Source organism: Eubalaena glacialis, chromosome 3 (assembly GCF_028564815.1).
Source record: "Eubalaena glacialis isolate mEubGla1 chromosome 3, mEubGla1.1.hap2.+ XY, whole genome shotgun sequence".
NCBI classification, from domain to species: domain Eukaryota; kingdom Metazoa; phylum Chordata; class Mammalia; order Artiodactyla; family Balaenidae; genus Eubalaena; species Eubalaena glacialis.
In genome coordinates this window covers 15,153,709-15,171,262 of record NC_083718.1, presented here as the reverse complement: position 1 = coordinate 15,171,262, position 17,554 = coordinate 15,153,709, and the positions used below count along the sequence as shown (strand labels likewise).

At 36.6% G+C, this 17,554-nt stretch overlaps 1 protein-coding gene across 1 annotated transcript in view; it reads left to right on the top strand.

The window, feature by feature from the left end:
- USH2A (usherin) overlaps window positions 1–17,554 on the top strand; it is a 795,289-nt gene that overhangs the window by 486,388 nt on the left and 291,347 nt on the right. Inside the window, exons 38-39 of the mRNA XM_061185303.1 lie at window positions 15,913–16,063; window positions 16,661–16,803. Of these exons, the coding sequence (XP_061041286.1) occupies window positions 15,913–16,063; window positions 16,661–16,803 (294 nt within the window). The remainder of the gene's footprint in view (window positions 1–15,912; window positions 16,064–16,660; window positions 16,804–17,554) is intronic.

Here is a 17,554-nt window from a genome sequence, read left to right as displayed (position 1 = left end):
CTCATTAGAACTTGTGAAAATACATTTATCCCAAACACTAGTGTGTAAGAATGGTGTCATTATTGCTAATTACTAAATTGTCCTCTCTTTGGGCCTATATTAAAATTGAATTTCCTGTGTTAATGCTCTCTATATATCAAGGGAAAGGAACAGATCTTCTGATTGTACATAATTTACACTCTTATAAAGAGAGTCTGAATTTATCTAATGATGTTAATTTTGGAAGAATTTTTAAAATTCATAGAAAGAGCAAGAAAGCTCATATTTGTAAAAAGGAATGACTGAATGAATCTTTTTCTCCCCATGCTAAAACAATGTTTCAAGAACAGATTAAAAACACATCAGTCAGATGAGGATGCTTAATTCCACGTGGAATATTGGCGAGCCCAGAAGTCTGAACAGTATGGGCATGTAGGGGCATCGTTCCCTGGCGTGGTCTCAGGAAGGGCTTCTGTGTCTTCTGGGCCCTCAGGAAGGAGGACCACCTTCCTCATGAAAGCCTGAGGTTGAGGGTATATCCACAAAAGAAGGCTTGAATCTCATTCACGTGTTTGACTCTCTAAATCAAGGAAGCGTGTGTCTTAAACTGTGTATTTGTTAAGCACATTGACTGCATCATCTGTCAAACTAACTTTGAACTTCACCACCACCCACCATCCCCAGCGTGTTCATTTATTGATCACGTGACCCCGGGAAAGTTATCTCCTCTCTAGGCCTCAATTTGTTCATCTGAAAAGTGATTTTGTCATCACATAACCATCCTCAGTGGGTTTTGGTTAAGGGGGAAAGGATGTGTGTGCCCTGGGAAGATCAGCTGGCATAGAAGTAAGTGCCTGACTATTTTTTTAAAGAATAGAAAGTGTGACACATAATAATAAGCACAGAATATACATAAACTATCACTAGTTAGGTTGAAAATTAAACCAAGCCCCAAACATCAAAATGTTTATTTTCCTTGATGATTCCAACCATCGCCTCTGAAAGCCACATGCAAGGAAACAGCAGACTGGTTGTGGTATATTAAATTATAAGTGAGGACTAATTTGAGAATCAAAGATGCTCTCTGGGAGATATCACGCCACTGATAGGAAAGGCATTAGCTGTCTCCCTCTGTCTCATGTATTTGTACTCTCTGTCTTGGAAATCTCCTTCCCCACAGTTTCGGGATCTTGATGTTTAATTTAACACAGAGGTCTCTGAGACGCACAGCGGGGGGTTGTTCCTGGTATTTCTGGCATTGAGGAAATTGAAATGTACATGTTTTTTCTCATGTATCAAAGACAGGCAAGAATCTAAACTGACATTTTATATCAAATGAATTATGAACTGTGTACTTTGTACCTAAGGGAACAACAACTAAATTAGAGTTTAAGATTAAAAAAAAGAGAGAGAGACAAAAACAGGTTTTTAATAAAACATACAGTTATTTCTGCTATTCTGTCTCTTGGTGACATGGCCAAACACAGTCCTTACTGTAGAATCAGTGAATTGATGCTGGCTAGGCTAAAATCTCTAAATTTTAAATACATTTGTATTTAATGTATTTAAATACAAATGTATTTAAATATCCAAAATTTAAATACATTTGTCCGGTGAAACATTCTTGATAATCTGAAGTTAACTTTTCTCTTTTTGTCAATCCTTCCTTGCTTAGAAAACAAATAAAAAAATAACATTTGCTAATTCTTAGTTCCTGAGAAAATATGAGATTAGAAGTTGCTTGAGGGAAAAAAAATTGTATACAGGATAAAAATGATACACACAAAAGTACCATATTCTTTATCTCCTCTGTTTATCTATAATTCCTACACACATATACACACTCACACACAAGCAAATTACCCTCGTGATTAAGAGCATGGATTCTAAAATCAACCAGATTGGGTTCAAATTAAGAAATTAAGTTATACAATCATATATGCTTTGCCTCATTTTTTTTCTTGCCATAAAGCGGGAGAAATGGTAGTAAGTACCTCATAAGTTTGACACTGAGGGAATTATGTATGATAAATGCATGCAAAGAATATAACACAATGCTGGTCACATAGTAATTGTGTATTACTTCGCAAAAGTATATCCTCCAACCATATGTGACCAGAATGGGTAGCAACAAACTAGCACCCCCTTTTTAATGGCTACTGATTCCTGAAGTAAAGGAAACATTTGAATTGAACTTTTAAGGTGAAGGAGGATCGTGTCATGTTTATGCAATATACCCAATAATCATTTTTGAAATTACTAATTGAAGATTCTTGGGAATTGGGGATGATCTATGCTTTCTTCTTCTAGGCAAAGCTATGTTTTGATTACCATGCTAGTCTTCAAAAGTAGGTATTGTGATTTGTGCTACATATACATTAAAGAAGTGTTATTAATATTAATACATGTATTTTCTACTTCTGAATTCCCCAGGTATATAAACCTAAAACTGACAAAATTCCTTGGTATTAATTCCATATACTTTCTGATACCAGCGCTATACAATTTAGCACTTGTGTGGCTAAATTACTAGAAACAAATAACTCACTAATAGTCTGATTATGGATTTTAATCACATAAACTAAGTTACACATAGTTATTGATCATGATTGTGGTCAAATGAGCATCGTTTTATATTCTCAAATTCTGATTCTAACTCTACTATTTATGATCTGAAATCAGTTCTTAGAAGTCTCAGCATTTTTTATCCTGATGATGACTATTGTTTTAGTCTTCCTAATAGAGAATGTGAAATTAACGGCCCATTGAGGTAAGGGAGGCCCAATATAGAATCTGAGTGTTTTAAGGCTAGATCTAGTTATTATTTGAGTAATTAATTAATCAACTTGAATATTAGGTCCAATCCCATTGTTAAGATGACCTTTATAACTAATCCTCTACACAAAGGGCCCAAGTAATCAGATTTTCAGGGAAAAATAATTTAATCTGTGCTGCCTGGAAACTAATTTGGACGAGTAGGATGGTGTTCAAAATAATAGGAAGACTAAGAAATACTCTTAGGAATACTAAGAGGAACTCAAATGTCAAAAGCAAAGGCTTAAATAGAGTGTCTAAATCAAGGAAGTCTCTCCAAGGAAAAAGAATAAAATCTGGTTGGTGGCTTGAGATGTAACAAAAAAAAAATCTTTTGGACATTATGACCACCAACGTTAGGGACTCTAATTAGTCTGACAAAGAGACAGTTCCACTCCCAGTTGAACAAATAATGTATCTAATGAAATTCAAAGTCCGTATTTTTCTCTGAGCACAGTGAGCTGCATCATTCGCAGCTTTGGGGTATTTCAAAATTAACGGAGGAAGACTTCCGTCTGTCTGAGGTTTCCTGGTTAACAAATTCGCTGAAACGGTCTTGCAGAGTAATCTTAAACCACAAAGAGAAATGAAGGTAGAGGTATGTTGCCTTGGTTCTATGGATGCTAATATGAAGTGGAATCTTTCATTTCTCAAAATGGTCAATAGCAATTAGTATTCAGTGGTGTCTTTTTATTCTGGTGCCCTTGACTCACCCCTGCTGTCCCTTTCTATATTACTCTTATTATAAACTGTAACTGGGGATATTCCTGCTTCTTTTCCATTCTAAATAAAGCATTCTTAGTGAACATGGGGATAATTTTTCATTTCATGAAGAACAATTACTGGAGCCACGTGAGATCTGCCAGTTGGGTTTTGTGTAACTTTTGACAAACATTTGCACCAATTTTGATTGAGGTAGTCTCACACCAGTAAAATGTTGGTGAGGTTTTGGGTTTCCCTCAGAAATGTAAACCCAAATGAGTCAGTGAAAGACCAAAGATAAAAGTACCATCTTCAGGCTTTATTCAACGACAAACTCCATAATGTTTTGTCACTGGGCTAAGAGGTAAATCATGGATTTTTTACAAAATTTTTATTTTATGCACATGCTTTCTAGACAGGGCTTTTGTCCTAAATACTTCTCTATGACCCTGGTGACAACCTTGAGAAAATGTCATCATTTCTTTAACTTGGATCCATAAAACCTGTAGCCCTTGCTAAGCATCTTGTTTTTCTATTTTTCTCTGGAGACCTTTCTGGGAGATCTGAGAGCCAAAGGTGCCTTGAAAAGAGAGGGGAAAAAAATCCTTGAGAAACTGAGACAGACTAAGGAAGACAGGGGCAATTTTTCCAAATCTCTACCCCCAAATTTAAATTTAAATCTCTACCCCTCAAGATTTAAATGACATAATCATTAAAAAAAAAAAAAAAAGCTTCAAAAATGCCTTCATTCCAAACCTCCTAGCTATAAGATTTCTCCACTCCTCAAAGCAATACCCACACTCAGAATTGGTTCTTTGGACTCCTGAGGACAGGTGGGGAAGAAGCAGGGAAAGGAGGCAAAACCCTTTCTGTGCGTGTAAGTAAGGGCAAGATTCTGGCTTACTGAGTCACTTTTAAAAGGCGTTGCTTAAAATAACAGTTAGGAGTTTGGGTTTTGGAGACAAGTTGCTAGATTCAAACAGCAGTTCAACCACTTCTTAGCTATATGCACTTGTGCAAGTCACTTATCTGCTATAGTCTGAATGTTTGTGTCATCCTCAAGTTCATATGTTGAAACCTTATACCCCAATGTGATGGTGTTAGGAGGTGGGACCTTGGGAAGTCATGAGGGTGGGGCCCTCATGAATGGGATTAGTACCCTTATAAAAGAGGCCCCAAAAAGCCCCCTTGCCCCCTTCCACCATGTGAAGACACAGCAAGAAGTTACCATCCATGAACCAGGAAGTGGCTTTTCAGGAGGCTGCATGGTAAACAAGAAAAAAGATGGAGTTTTAAATCAAAATACCCATGACTGAGTCCCAGCCTGGCACTTAGAGCAATCACAAGGAAGTGTAAAAGTAATGCAATACTCACACCTTCTAATTCATGGTCCAATTATAAGGTCAAATGAATGCAGTGCGTACCAAACACTCCTCCCCAGTAGACCCATCTCAGAAAACGATCTCATCTTAGTTAGTCACTCTGACCTGAAATTTAGGATTCAGGCTTCTTGCTCCCTCTGTGTCCCCACCTCTGTTCCATCACCAAATCCTCTGTACATTTTTCCTCCCAGTTTCTGCCTCACTAGCTGTGCTCAAGCCACACCGCCTTCAAGGCTCAGGCCAAGCGTGCCCCTGTCTTGGGCCAGCCTGAGATGTGCATCCCCCAGTGATTCATAAGTCTCAGCTCAAATATGATCTCCCCCCGTACCCCAGCTAAAGTATCAACTTTGCCTCCACCTCCTCCCTCATCACTCCCAATCCCTTACATTAGAAATACTTCTTATTTGCTAAAATGTTCTCACCACACACACACACAAAAGATAACTGTGAGGTGATGGATGTGTTAATTAACTTGTTTGTGTTAATCACTTCACAGTGTCTACATCTGTCAATTCATCCCACCGTATACTTTAAATATACAGTTTTGTCAATTATACCTCGATAAAGCTGGGGAAAAAAAAGAACTCATAAAAAGCGGGGGGAAAAAAGAAATGATTCTATTTCTTTTTTTTTTTCTATTGTCTCTCTCTCCTTAATAAAACTGTTTTAATTTGTTCATCACTATATTCCCAGAGCATAGGACAGTGCCTGGCATATAAGTAGTTGCATTTTAATTATTTACTGACTTAATAGATTATATATTTTATATACATACATACTTTATATAAATTATATGTAATTATGTCATATCATTATCTTATAATATATCTAAAATAATATTAAATTTGTATATTTTATGTAATTATACAGTCTATTTATATAATATAATGTTAAATGTATATATTTTATATTATTATATGTATTTTAAATAACATATAATTATATAATAATGTTTATAATGCTATAGTTACATTATTGTGTATTATATATGCATAGGTATACATAAATACACACATATATGAAATACTCATTTCGATGGGGATACTGGGAAATGAATCATTCATACCTTACTATAGGAGTATAAGTAAACACAACTTTCTGAAAAGCAGTTTATCTGAAATGGTGGTAATATTCATTCCTATTGACTCAACAATTCTAAAAAGCAAAACAAAATGTACATTTATTAGGATACTCTAAATATTATTTATAATACTGAAAATGATATCATTCTATATCAATATCAGCTTTAACTGAAAACTCCACATTTATAAAAATGTTACATGCAATTATTTTGAAAAGTTATGTTACTAAAAACTATTTAATGACATGGGGAGTTTTCACTATACACTGTAAAGTGAGCAAAGTTTACAAAATAACATTAAAAATATTCAGCATAATCATTTCAAATGATATATTATATATATATTTAACTATATATACAGAGAGAAGAAAGACAGGGAAGAGTCTATAGTAGTATAACAATGGCTATTTCTGTGTGGTGTAATTATGGATGTTTTCTTCATTTGCTTGGTAATTTTCAAATTTTCTACCATGAACATGCATTATTTTATAGTTAGAAAAATACCTGCTTTTAAAAGGGGGCTCTGTTCTGCAAGAACTGAATTTTAGCATTTCTTTAATATTTATTTGATGAGCAATATTGAATTCTCAAAATTTAAGTGCTCTAAAGTTTACAAAAAGAAGTGAAAAGATCTCTGCTCTCAAGTAGCTTATATTACCATTACTTTGGTGTACTACAGGGAAAAACAATGGCTGGACTTAAATTTAAGCTTCACCTTGGTGTTGAGAGATGAATTATGGTCTTGGAAACGAAAGAGACATGTATGAAACTATAGGATGCTGTTTACTAGTCATGTACTTCAGACATGTTGCTTAACTTTTTCTAACCTCAGTTTTCACATCTGTGAAACAGAGACATTGACAGAAATCAGTGATAAAATGAATGCTTTGTATAGTGGTATTTCAGATCTAATTTGATGTTTGCTGTGTTAGTTATTTTCCAAGCAATTAATCTCTTTTATGTTGAAAAAAGCATTCATTTTCAGATAATTGAGTCTGTATTTGTAAATGGGAAATAGGGTCTGGATCCGAACAATTATTAGGGTCCTAGGTTAAAGATTTCTTCCTGCACATCTTTCTTCTTACCAACTCATCCATTATCCATTTATTCATCCATTTATTCTGTCCATTTTTACAGGACATCTTTCATATACAAAGCACTGTCCTAGGCACTACGATATCTACTTAAATACTTTGCTTCTTTAATAACATTCCTCCAAGATTCTATGTGTCCATTGAAAAATCATTGATTTGGCATCTTTAGCTATCCAAAGACCATTTTGAATCAACCACACAGCCGATCTGAATGACAGTGATGAACTCCAATATCAAGCAGGCCAAAATTCAGATGCTCAGTGAGGTTTCAGCCGCGTCACTTGAAGGAAGGAAAGTCAGAGTATGCCTGTGTCCTGCCCTGGTCAGAATACACAGGGAGGGTTCAGTTTAGGTATAACGCTTGATGGTTTGAAAGGACATTATCAAAATGGAACACATCCAAATCAGGTAACAAGGCTAGATAGTGGTTGAGGAATCCTCTTATATGAAACTCGTTGGAGGGAGCAGAGATGTTTAACCGGAAATGGGGAAATTTAGTGGAAAAGAGGACGACTGGTTAAAAATGCCTGAAGTTCTATCCCTAACGGTAGTGATGGCTTGTTCTCAGGGATCAGCGTGACTCAGACGAGGTCCCAAAGAGTTCAGTGTCATTAGCACGAACAACCACATGTACCCACTGCCCAAGATGGTCCCAATTCATGCCTGCTGCAGCTCAATTCACCCATGTTGCTTATTTACAGTCCCCTGTTTTGCTCTCAGAAGGTCCCGATATGGGCAAAAGATTATATTCACCCTAAGTTTTGTAGAAATAATATAGTTTTTAGCTCTCCCTCAGAAAGAACTAACCAACAAGAAGAACAATAATATAATGGGGTGACTTACAAAGCAACTATTTTCCTATCACTGGTAATGAACAGACACCTGAATGTCACTTGTTTGGGATGTTTTAGGCAAGAATCCTTTATTTGGTGGGAGGTTAGACTTGGTAGCGTTTAAGCTATCTGCCCTCCAAATTTAAAATGCTTTGACCATTCTGTGGTCAAAGATCACTTCCATGACATGCCTCTAGGTAACATTTAATTTTCAAAAATCTATTTCTCTTACTAATGTAAAGACCTCTCCATTTTGCATTTCGTTGAATCTCTGTGGGCTTTGACTCGTTCTTGAGAACTAGCAGATTCATACTAGTAGTTCTGTGTGAAGTTCCTCATAGATAATGAGATGCTATGATAAAGAAATAAGACCAGAAAGTACTATTGAAGAATATGACTTGGACAGAAAATAAATACAACCTTTACGAAAACTAATCTGTTTAATATTGTAAATGGTTTTTTTCATATTTATTTAATGTGTTTAATATTTGTTCTCTCTTATAAATCACCTACTATAACATGCTGTTTTGTGGTGTAAAATGAAGAGCACTGCCCTTGAACTTAACCAGTCCCAGTTTAAGTCCTCACTCTCCCAGTAACCAGTGTTGTGATTTGACATAAAATATGAACCCTCTGAACCTCAAATGCTTTATCTATACTACAGAGAGATAACACTACAATTTTGTCGTGTAATTCTGAGGACTGGAAATAATCATGTTAAAGAACCTGGCACACAGTATGTGTTCCAAAAGTTAACTCTTATGAGAGTCTCTTTCGCTAACATTACATCTGTTTTAACCTACTTGTCACTGTTCAATGCTGCTCTGTTTGTACATACTTGTGCTCAAGGTTGACTGTCCATTTGTTAGCACATCTGCATATTCCTCATAATTAATATCTTTTTTAATGACATATGGTTTAGTGACGGGAAATGGAGTCTTGCCTTCTGCTTTCAATTTGTTTATGACTCAACGACTCAATAGATGTGTCTGAACTTTAATTTTCCATTCTGGAAACTAGAATTTAAAATCCTTGCTCATAGGTAGCTATTTCAGAAAATGAGAGGAAAATGTGTAATCCAGGGATTTTTGACTATGTGCCAGGCTATTCAGCGATGCAGCCAGGATGCATATAGATGAAAGGCCATGGTTTCTCTTATGTTAACAGGGAAACCTAAATGAGGATGCCAACCATCTAATCTCTGAAATGAGAGAGTAGTGTGAGCTGGGCTGAAGTCAGATTTTAAGTGAAACCAGTAGAAAGCATGACATCTGCTTGGAATGAACACGAGCAGAGGTGATGGGAGTCCTGGGCACTGGAATTAGGCTGAGGACCTGGTGACTCCACGTGAGCTACTTAGCAATGCCCCATGACCGTGTCTGTTCCTCTGAAAGCCAAGGTCCAGTGCATATTTGGTTGTGAATTTCTAACTTCTAAAACTCCTGAAGCACTTACACCTCTTTTATGCGCTGTACACATTCTGTGCTATTTGAGTCATGTCTTGTCTCTCTGTTAAATAAAAAGTCGGTGATCTAATCCCCCTTTCTATTTATTCTGCCCTTTCCCTGCCCCCAGCAAAGAACCTTGTGCAGAGTGGCATTCAATATCCTTTATTACAGGTGTGAATTTAATACAAAATACTATAGACTTCTTTGATACCTTAATGCAGCATTTTATTCCAGTATTTTGAAATGCACACTCATATACCCCCAAATCACACTGTAGTAGTAACAAGTTGGTGGGCTGTCCTGAGACATTGGTGTGTATGTGAAGCATATTTGAATGTGAATATGCAAAAAATGTGAATTCATTTTTTCCCCACAAATTTCTTCTTCTGGTCACTATAGCTTTGGTAGTCACTGGCCACATGAAAAACAAGCCTCTGTTTTTGCTTTTTAGAGTTCCTCCCAAGAGTGCTATAAATCTATATGGAGCAAATGTTTGGGGCATTTTGTTTGTTTGTTTAGGGACGAGTCTACAAGTGTACATCATACAAAAGTTTAATGCAATCAGACATTCAAAAGATTATACCATCTAGACTAGTCCACTCTGTGATTTAATTTATTGCTTAATGTTCTATATGCATTTTGCCTTCCAAAAAAGGTTAAATTTGAAATTTTAGTAAAAACACCCTTCCTTTGAATTTATAGATTGAGGTAGCCCAGTTGCCTTTGTAGAATTAGTTTTTACTGGACAAGATGTGTTGATTCACGAGGTTGTGGAGTGCTTGCCTCGTGAGGGTCATATTAAACTTGAGAGAAGGTTTTTGAGCAACATAGCATCTTGGAGACAGTATATCAAGCTGATAGATACATGGCTCTTGCGTTAAGAAACCAGGGGTGGAATTATGGCTGGTTCCCAGTTATTGCTTTGATGCTAAAGACCCTCAGAGGAATAGGTCTAGGATAAAAGGGGTTAACCGGAGGGGAAAAAACGTTGCCAGAATTCAGTGTTACTGAAAGCATGCAGAATGAATAGTTATATGTCAATAATGTAAGATGATCACTTTGTTTGGAAATATTTTGGGATTTTATATAATCGGAGTGTGACCAATTTAACGGAGCACATTTTCTTGTTATCACTCAAAAGAGAATCCAAGATACTTTATTATTATTATTATGGAGCATCTTCTGGGCATTTTTTCTTTCCCGACAGCATGGTAATGCAGTTTTTAACACTTGAAGGATTTTTGTGTAAATATTTAAAACTCTAATTTTTTTCATGCTGATGACTTACCATAGCTGATTCTTATTCTGAATTTGGATTGTCAGTGATATTATATTCCTTGACAGAAAAGTTAGACAAAAAACAATCAAATGAGGGACATGGTTTTATATGTTATACATTATATGCAATTTGCACACTACTTTTTGCCCAGGCTCTTTTGATATGTGTGCATTTGTTATACATCAATGAAAGAATGTATATCAAATAAGAAATCATCATGGTTATAAGTACTTGTACTCACAGACAAAATATCAATTAAAAAGTCTTTTGGCAACGAATGTCCCTCAATCCAAAGATTTATAGTTAAGTTACTGGGTATCTGGCCCTGGACAGCCACATTATTGCCTTTCCTAGGTATGTCCTATTTTCACTACCCGAGAGAACTACTTCATACCATTTCTTCTCTGTTCAAGCAACCAGTTCACTCCCACACTTTGGCACAGAGCGGATGCCTTTGCTTTTATTTTGGTCACTGGGAAAATGGATGCCATCAGAAGAGACCTTTGCTGTTTTACCATCACCAGATCTACCTAACTCTACACCTGCAGCCTGTATTCACTTCTGCACAGTGGTGGGCTGTCCCTCCTCTATTCGACAGCCCACGTGCACCAGCTGTCAATTCAGTTGGCACGTGCCTTGGCTCGCCTCTCTCTCACACACACACAAGGACTTTGCTTTGGCGATTAATTATTCTTCCTTCTCCTACATCATCATTTCCCCTAATCTCTTCTGGGTCATTCCAAGAAGCATGCAAACGCTGCAACCTCTCCCAGTGTTTAGAAAGCCTTCCTCTGATACCAGAAGCTTCTCTAAGTGTTGCCCCATTTTCTTCTCCCCTTTAGAACAAAATCCCTCAGGAGTCTTCTAGGCTCACTCAACCCACTCATTGCCTTCCCTCTCATTCGCTTTTCAGTTTTCCCGAATCAAACCGCCACGCCCACCACTGAACTGCGTCTGTTCTTGACAAGGTCACGTCCACTTGGCCAAAGGCAAAGCTTAATTCTTAGTCTCTTCCTTCCTTAAACTCAGCACATTTGACGGAGTCGATCAGGCCTTCCTTTCGGAGATGGTTTCTTCACTTGGCTCCCAGAGTGCGCCTTCTGTTAGCTTCTCCCCTACCTCAGTGCTCACTCCCGTAAGTAAATCTCCTTTGTTGCAGAGAACTCCCCCTCCCCCAACCCCTCAAAATTTTGGAGGACCCCAGACCTCACTGCTCAGACCTCTTCTACATTCGCTCTATTTACACTCACCCCCTCGTTTACTTCATCACGTCTCGGCCATGAAATACCACATGGACATTGATCCACAGTTCCTATCCAGACTCACATCTGCAGCTTCGTCCTTGGTGTAGCCACTGTGGTTGTGTAATAGACCTCTTAAATGTAATGTGGACAAAAGAGAACTCTTGATCCCCTCCCTATCCCATTTCTCCTCTCAGGTGCCAGTCACCTGGGTGCTTGGGCCGAACACATTGGCATCACCTTTGACTCCTTTATTGTCTATCAGCGACACACGCCACAGTCAACTGAACTGCAAAACTAATGCCCCCATCTCCACTGCTGGCTCTTGAATGTAAGCTGCTGTCATCTGCTAGCCTGGATGACTGCAATAGGTAACTTCACTGCTTCCAGCCTTCTCCCCATGCCTCCCTGACTTAGTTTTTTGTATGTAAAGTGGTATTCTGACAACTCAAGCCCGATTCGAACTGAAAGGTTAAAATTTAGGGAATGAGTAATTTATACCTTGTAAAATTAAGATTGTACATTTTTCTGAAAATTTATTTTGTCATAAAACACTATATCCAATTTCCCTACCACATGTGGATGTGAAAGACATACAGTTAATAGCAAGTTGAAATAAATTATATGTATCTTAAAACCTGCGACCTACTACAACACATTTTTATTTTCCTTAACATTTTTATTTTCCCTAAAAATCATAACATTTAAAAAGAATTTTCTTTAAGATATTTTAAACTTATTGCAGGAACAAATATTCTATTAAATTGAGTTACTATTACCTAAAAATAATTTTTATTATGGAAAATTTTCATAAAAAGATTAACAATTTGTATTCACTGTCTCTAAACATTTAGTTACTCTAAAAAAAAGTCCTTGATCTTGCCTTTTTGAAGGCAACTTGAAGGTTATTTGAAATTAAGAAGTATATGAAGTTTTAATTTATTGCAAGTTCAGATATTTAATTGGTTAGCCACACTGTCATAATTCATGGTTTATGAATATTTGATCCAGTGTTTAAGGTAGAGGTTGTACCATTATAAAGAAATCTCGATGAAATTATTGCTTAAATGTTTAAAGAAATTATCAAACGCAGATTAATTTTTCATTAGCAGGTAACTATTCTTTTGGCATTTATTCTTACTGATGAGCATTTAATTTATTAATCTGTGCCTGGACCAAGAAAAACAATTTGCAGATTCTTTAAGTATGGCTCTATTTAAAAATTCTTTTGTTAATTTTACTCATTAATTTCACTAAAGCTTATTGCCTTGATCTATCTGTCTATCTACATATCTATCTATCTGTCTATCTATATACACATTACCATCCTGGGACAAAAATCTGTGACTTCACAAGGGTACACACACCAAAATTTACCAAGAAGTAAACTGAGCTCCTTGCACCATTTTAGTTAATTGCTACAAATTTAACTTCTTTAAAAACTCTACAGAGTCAGTATTATTGGACGTACACTTATAAATGAAATGACTTTACATCAGTGAGGTTAAGAACTTGCCAAAATGTAATCAGCTTTGAATTTTGTGAACTGAATTGGTGAGGATGGGATTTGAAACTTTAGCTGACTCCTAAATCCAGTCTCCTTTGGAAAACTAACATTATCTAGCTCCCTAAAATATTTAAATTTATGTAAGAAGTGTAAATTTTTTCAACTTAGTAACCAAAATAAATAAATTTTTAATTGTAAATTTAAAAAAAGAGAGATATTTGTATTTATTGCTTTTTTCCACAAGGAATCAGAGTAGACATTTTATTTTAGTTCAGTTGTGTCTGTCTCTTAGCTTATCTACCCTGATCAATAATTACCAAATCTGTATAATTATATGATTGTGATTGAGGAATAATTGTGATGGGTTGTAACAGATGTTAAAACTATACTTCCAAAATTTAGAAAGAAAAGCTTTTGCTTGTTAAATAATTCCCTCTCTCTTCAACTTAGAAAGTCACTCTTACTTAGCCAGAGTGGCCTTTATTTGCTTAGAATCATGACATTTCCTTGATTAAGACCCTGCCGTGGCTCCCAACCCCGTTTAAAATGGAGTCCAAAGCCTTTACTTTGACTTTCAAGGTGTAGCCCTAAGAAGGCTCTAGAGGTATCTAGACCAAGCCTAGCTCTCCAGCTTTTCTTCTCTTCTTCTTCCTCTCCTGAGTTAGTTTCAGTCACGCTGGCTTCTTTCCACTGTTCATTACACACAGCCAGTGCTTTCCCTTCCTCGCTGCCTTTGCCCTGCCTGCTCTTTGGCTGGATTGCTGTTCCTCCAAACGGCAGGTAGACATTCAGGTAGACATTCTCATGACCACCTCCTTATGTTACTGAGGCCTCTGCTCTAATGTCACCTAATGACATGTTCTTCCTATGGCTCTCCTGTCTAATCTGAATTGTTGTGTAATAACTAAAATCTGCACTCCTTTTCACTTTCTCTCCACTTACCCTGCTTTAGTCTTCACCTGAGCACTTAGTGCCATCTGGTAGGGTCTTCGGTATCTATTTGTTCATCACTCGCTCTCTCTGATTACATAAGTTCCGTAGGGTCAGGGGTCATGTCAACTGAGGGTTGACTCACCTCTACACAAAGAACACTACTTTGCACAGAGTAGAGGCTCAATAAATGTTTACTGAATAAATTAGTGAAGTATCGATGAATTCAGAACGCTTACAACAGACTGATGAGACATGGAATCTAATTCTTCCATTCTCATCAATGGCCATTCACTAGCCTCATGGTTCATAAGCCAGTTCTCCCAAATTGGAGGGTATATAAAAGCCACACACTGCATCAAGTTATGTATAAATGAAAGTTGAAAATGAATCCTGATAGTTGTTTTCATTGTTTTGATTCCTTCTCCTCCTTCAGCAATGGCCTCTAGTAATCCTTGGTCAATAAGAACTTATATTACAATAATCAAAAATTGCATTATAGTAGTACTTAAATTATGCTAAAGGAAGTTCGGATTAATCCAGTATAATAACAATAGCTAACAATTAATAATTACCAGGACCCAATAAAAGGTGCTCTATTTACATTGTCTCTGGTCTTCACAGCAATCCTAAAAAGGCAAAATATTATCCCCATTTTAAAGACAAGAAACATAAGCTCAGAGTTTCCTGGTGATTTTCCCAAAGGCACAGAACTGTGCTTAATTTGCTTTTGAGTTTCTGACTAGCTTTGGAACACACTCTGATATGAGAGGTTCATTCAAGTTATACCTGTTGGAAAAATTTATTTAATAGCCAGAGTCTTCTTGTCCATTTTTTAAATTTAATTTCTTAATAGAATAGGCTTCACTCATTTCTTTTAGGCCTTCTACGACTATCCAGATAGATTTCCCTAACAGATTATATCAAGCAAGTATGCTGACTTCAGGAAGAATTTGCCAGAGATTCAACTAGACTAGAAAAAGTCTATGCCCCAACTTGTAGCATATTTGAATAAAGGCAGCATCACTGTGAGAAGGGGCAACCAACTGTATAAAACACATGAGGAAAGAAGCTTAGTTTTTATATTTTCATAAGTGAGAATTAAGGCTGGAGTGTGCTACTTTCTTTGTAGAAAAATACAATTTTAATAAACCTTCCTCAAAAAAAAAAATCCAGTTGTGTTCATGGTCGTGGTGTGATTAAGGAAACAATGGGTGACATCAATGGAAGAAATAAAAGATCCAGACTCCTTCATTGTTCAGTTGCTTGATTGTTGAACAAAGAGTTAAATTAAAAAGGTACTTTAATATTTGCTTCATTAAATCCCCTCCATGTTTTCAATTAGAGAAACAGAAGTACAGGTGGGGATGTGCTGCGTGCTCATCTGTCTTGCTGTTTGGGGGGGGTGGCTTTTAAGATGGAAATACTCATGTAATTGTGTTGAAATGAACAATAAGGAAGTACAGTAGTTCCGGAATGAAAATGTTAAATTAAATGGACCATGTTTAACATTGTTGTTGATCCTGAGGAACAGTTTTTCCAGTATATGGAGCATTTCGATTCCATCCAGCATATGTTCTCCACAGTTTTCTCTGCTCTAATTCATCTGTGTTTTTCGACAGCTCCAGATGGCGTGCTGCCTCCGAGGCTTTCATCTGCCACTCCAACCAGTCTTCAGGTTGTCTGGTCTACACCAGCTCGGAACAACGCCCCCGGCTCTCCCAGATACCAACTCCAGATGAGGCCCGGCAACTCCACCCACTGGTTTCTAGAGTAAGCATCCTATTTCGTCCATCCTTCTAACTGTCACCTGGGTTTTACAACGTAGCCATAAATTCACTGTATCTTAAATTTTTAACAATAGGTCAGTTCTCATTGGCAACAAATAAAAGCCTCCTTTTCAGAGTTCAAACAAAAAAACAAAAAGCAACACCCTAGGAGATCATTATTTGCTTTGCAAATTTTTCATTTATAGAAGCTTAAAGTAAGATTCCTTCACCCTTAACTTTTCATGAGCACATGTATTGCCAAGAGCAGGCACACACCTGAACCCCACAAAATCTGCTGTCTGACTATGGCTACAAAATTGTAATACTTATTCTACAAATTCCCTGTGGCAATCAGTCTCAATACTAGACTAGAATTCACTCCATGCTACTACTAGAATTTACATCTCATATAAATGCAATAATACAAACCCTTAGCCAAAGGACTGCTTATTTTAAAAGAGATATCACGCGATGACAGAAAATTGCAGCACTGAGAGGTATGTTGACATGCCCTGAAAATTCTTTACTATAAGATTGTATTTGTTTTTTATTCCTTGGAATGTCTAAAGCTTCTTAATTCTAGAATTTCTTTCCCATATAGGTTGTTTTCCAATCCTTCTGCATCGTTAAGCTATGAAGTGAGAGATCTCCAACCGTACACAGAGTATGAATTTCGGTTGGTGGCCTCCAATGGATTTGGCAGTGCACATAGTTCTTGGATTCTGTTCATCACCGCAGAGGACAGTAAGTGGTCTGAAAAACACACAGACAGATATTCTCAATATTAGGAAGTCTTAAAGTCTTCAATTTTTCCAAAACAAAGAAATAAGCGTCCTCTATTTTCTTGATGTTGAGGGACAATAATCTTTTCCAGGACAAGAATGGTCAAAGTTTCCAGAAAGAAGAAAAATGGGGGCTTAGAGGGTTGGAGGGTTAGGCCTACAGACAGGAATATGTAATTCACAATAAATTATGATATGGACCCACTCAGTCCTTCAGGGTACATCTAGGTGTTCTGAAGGAGAAAGGTTATCCTTTTCTACTCTATGACCGAATATTACAAGTGTTCTCTGCAGAAGAACATGGAATATGGACCTTACTTCATGAAGTTACTTAGGTCATTATACTTTTTTTCTGGAAACAGATTCCATTGTACTTTTACTCATACCTGAAAGACAGCCTCCAGAATAGAGGAGTATAATCTGATAACAGTCATTCTGCGTGTATTACAAAGAGTACATTGGGATTGTCTTATTCAACCAGTACAGAGAATTTTCTAGTTTTTCATGGAAGAGTTTGTTTGCATATATATGTTTTTTACTCGGTTATATAGAGAAAATAAATACATGGCTATCATATTGAGTTTTATACAAATTACTTCTTAAAAAGTATATATATGGAAATATAATATTTTAGAAAAGTTAGAAATTAAATCAAGCTACACAGAGTGAAGGAGGACACTGTATCTTTGAACAATGAGGTTTTTAGGGTTAAT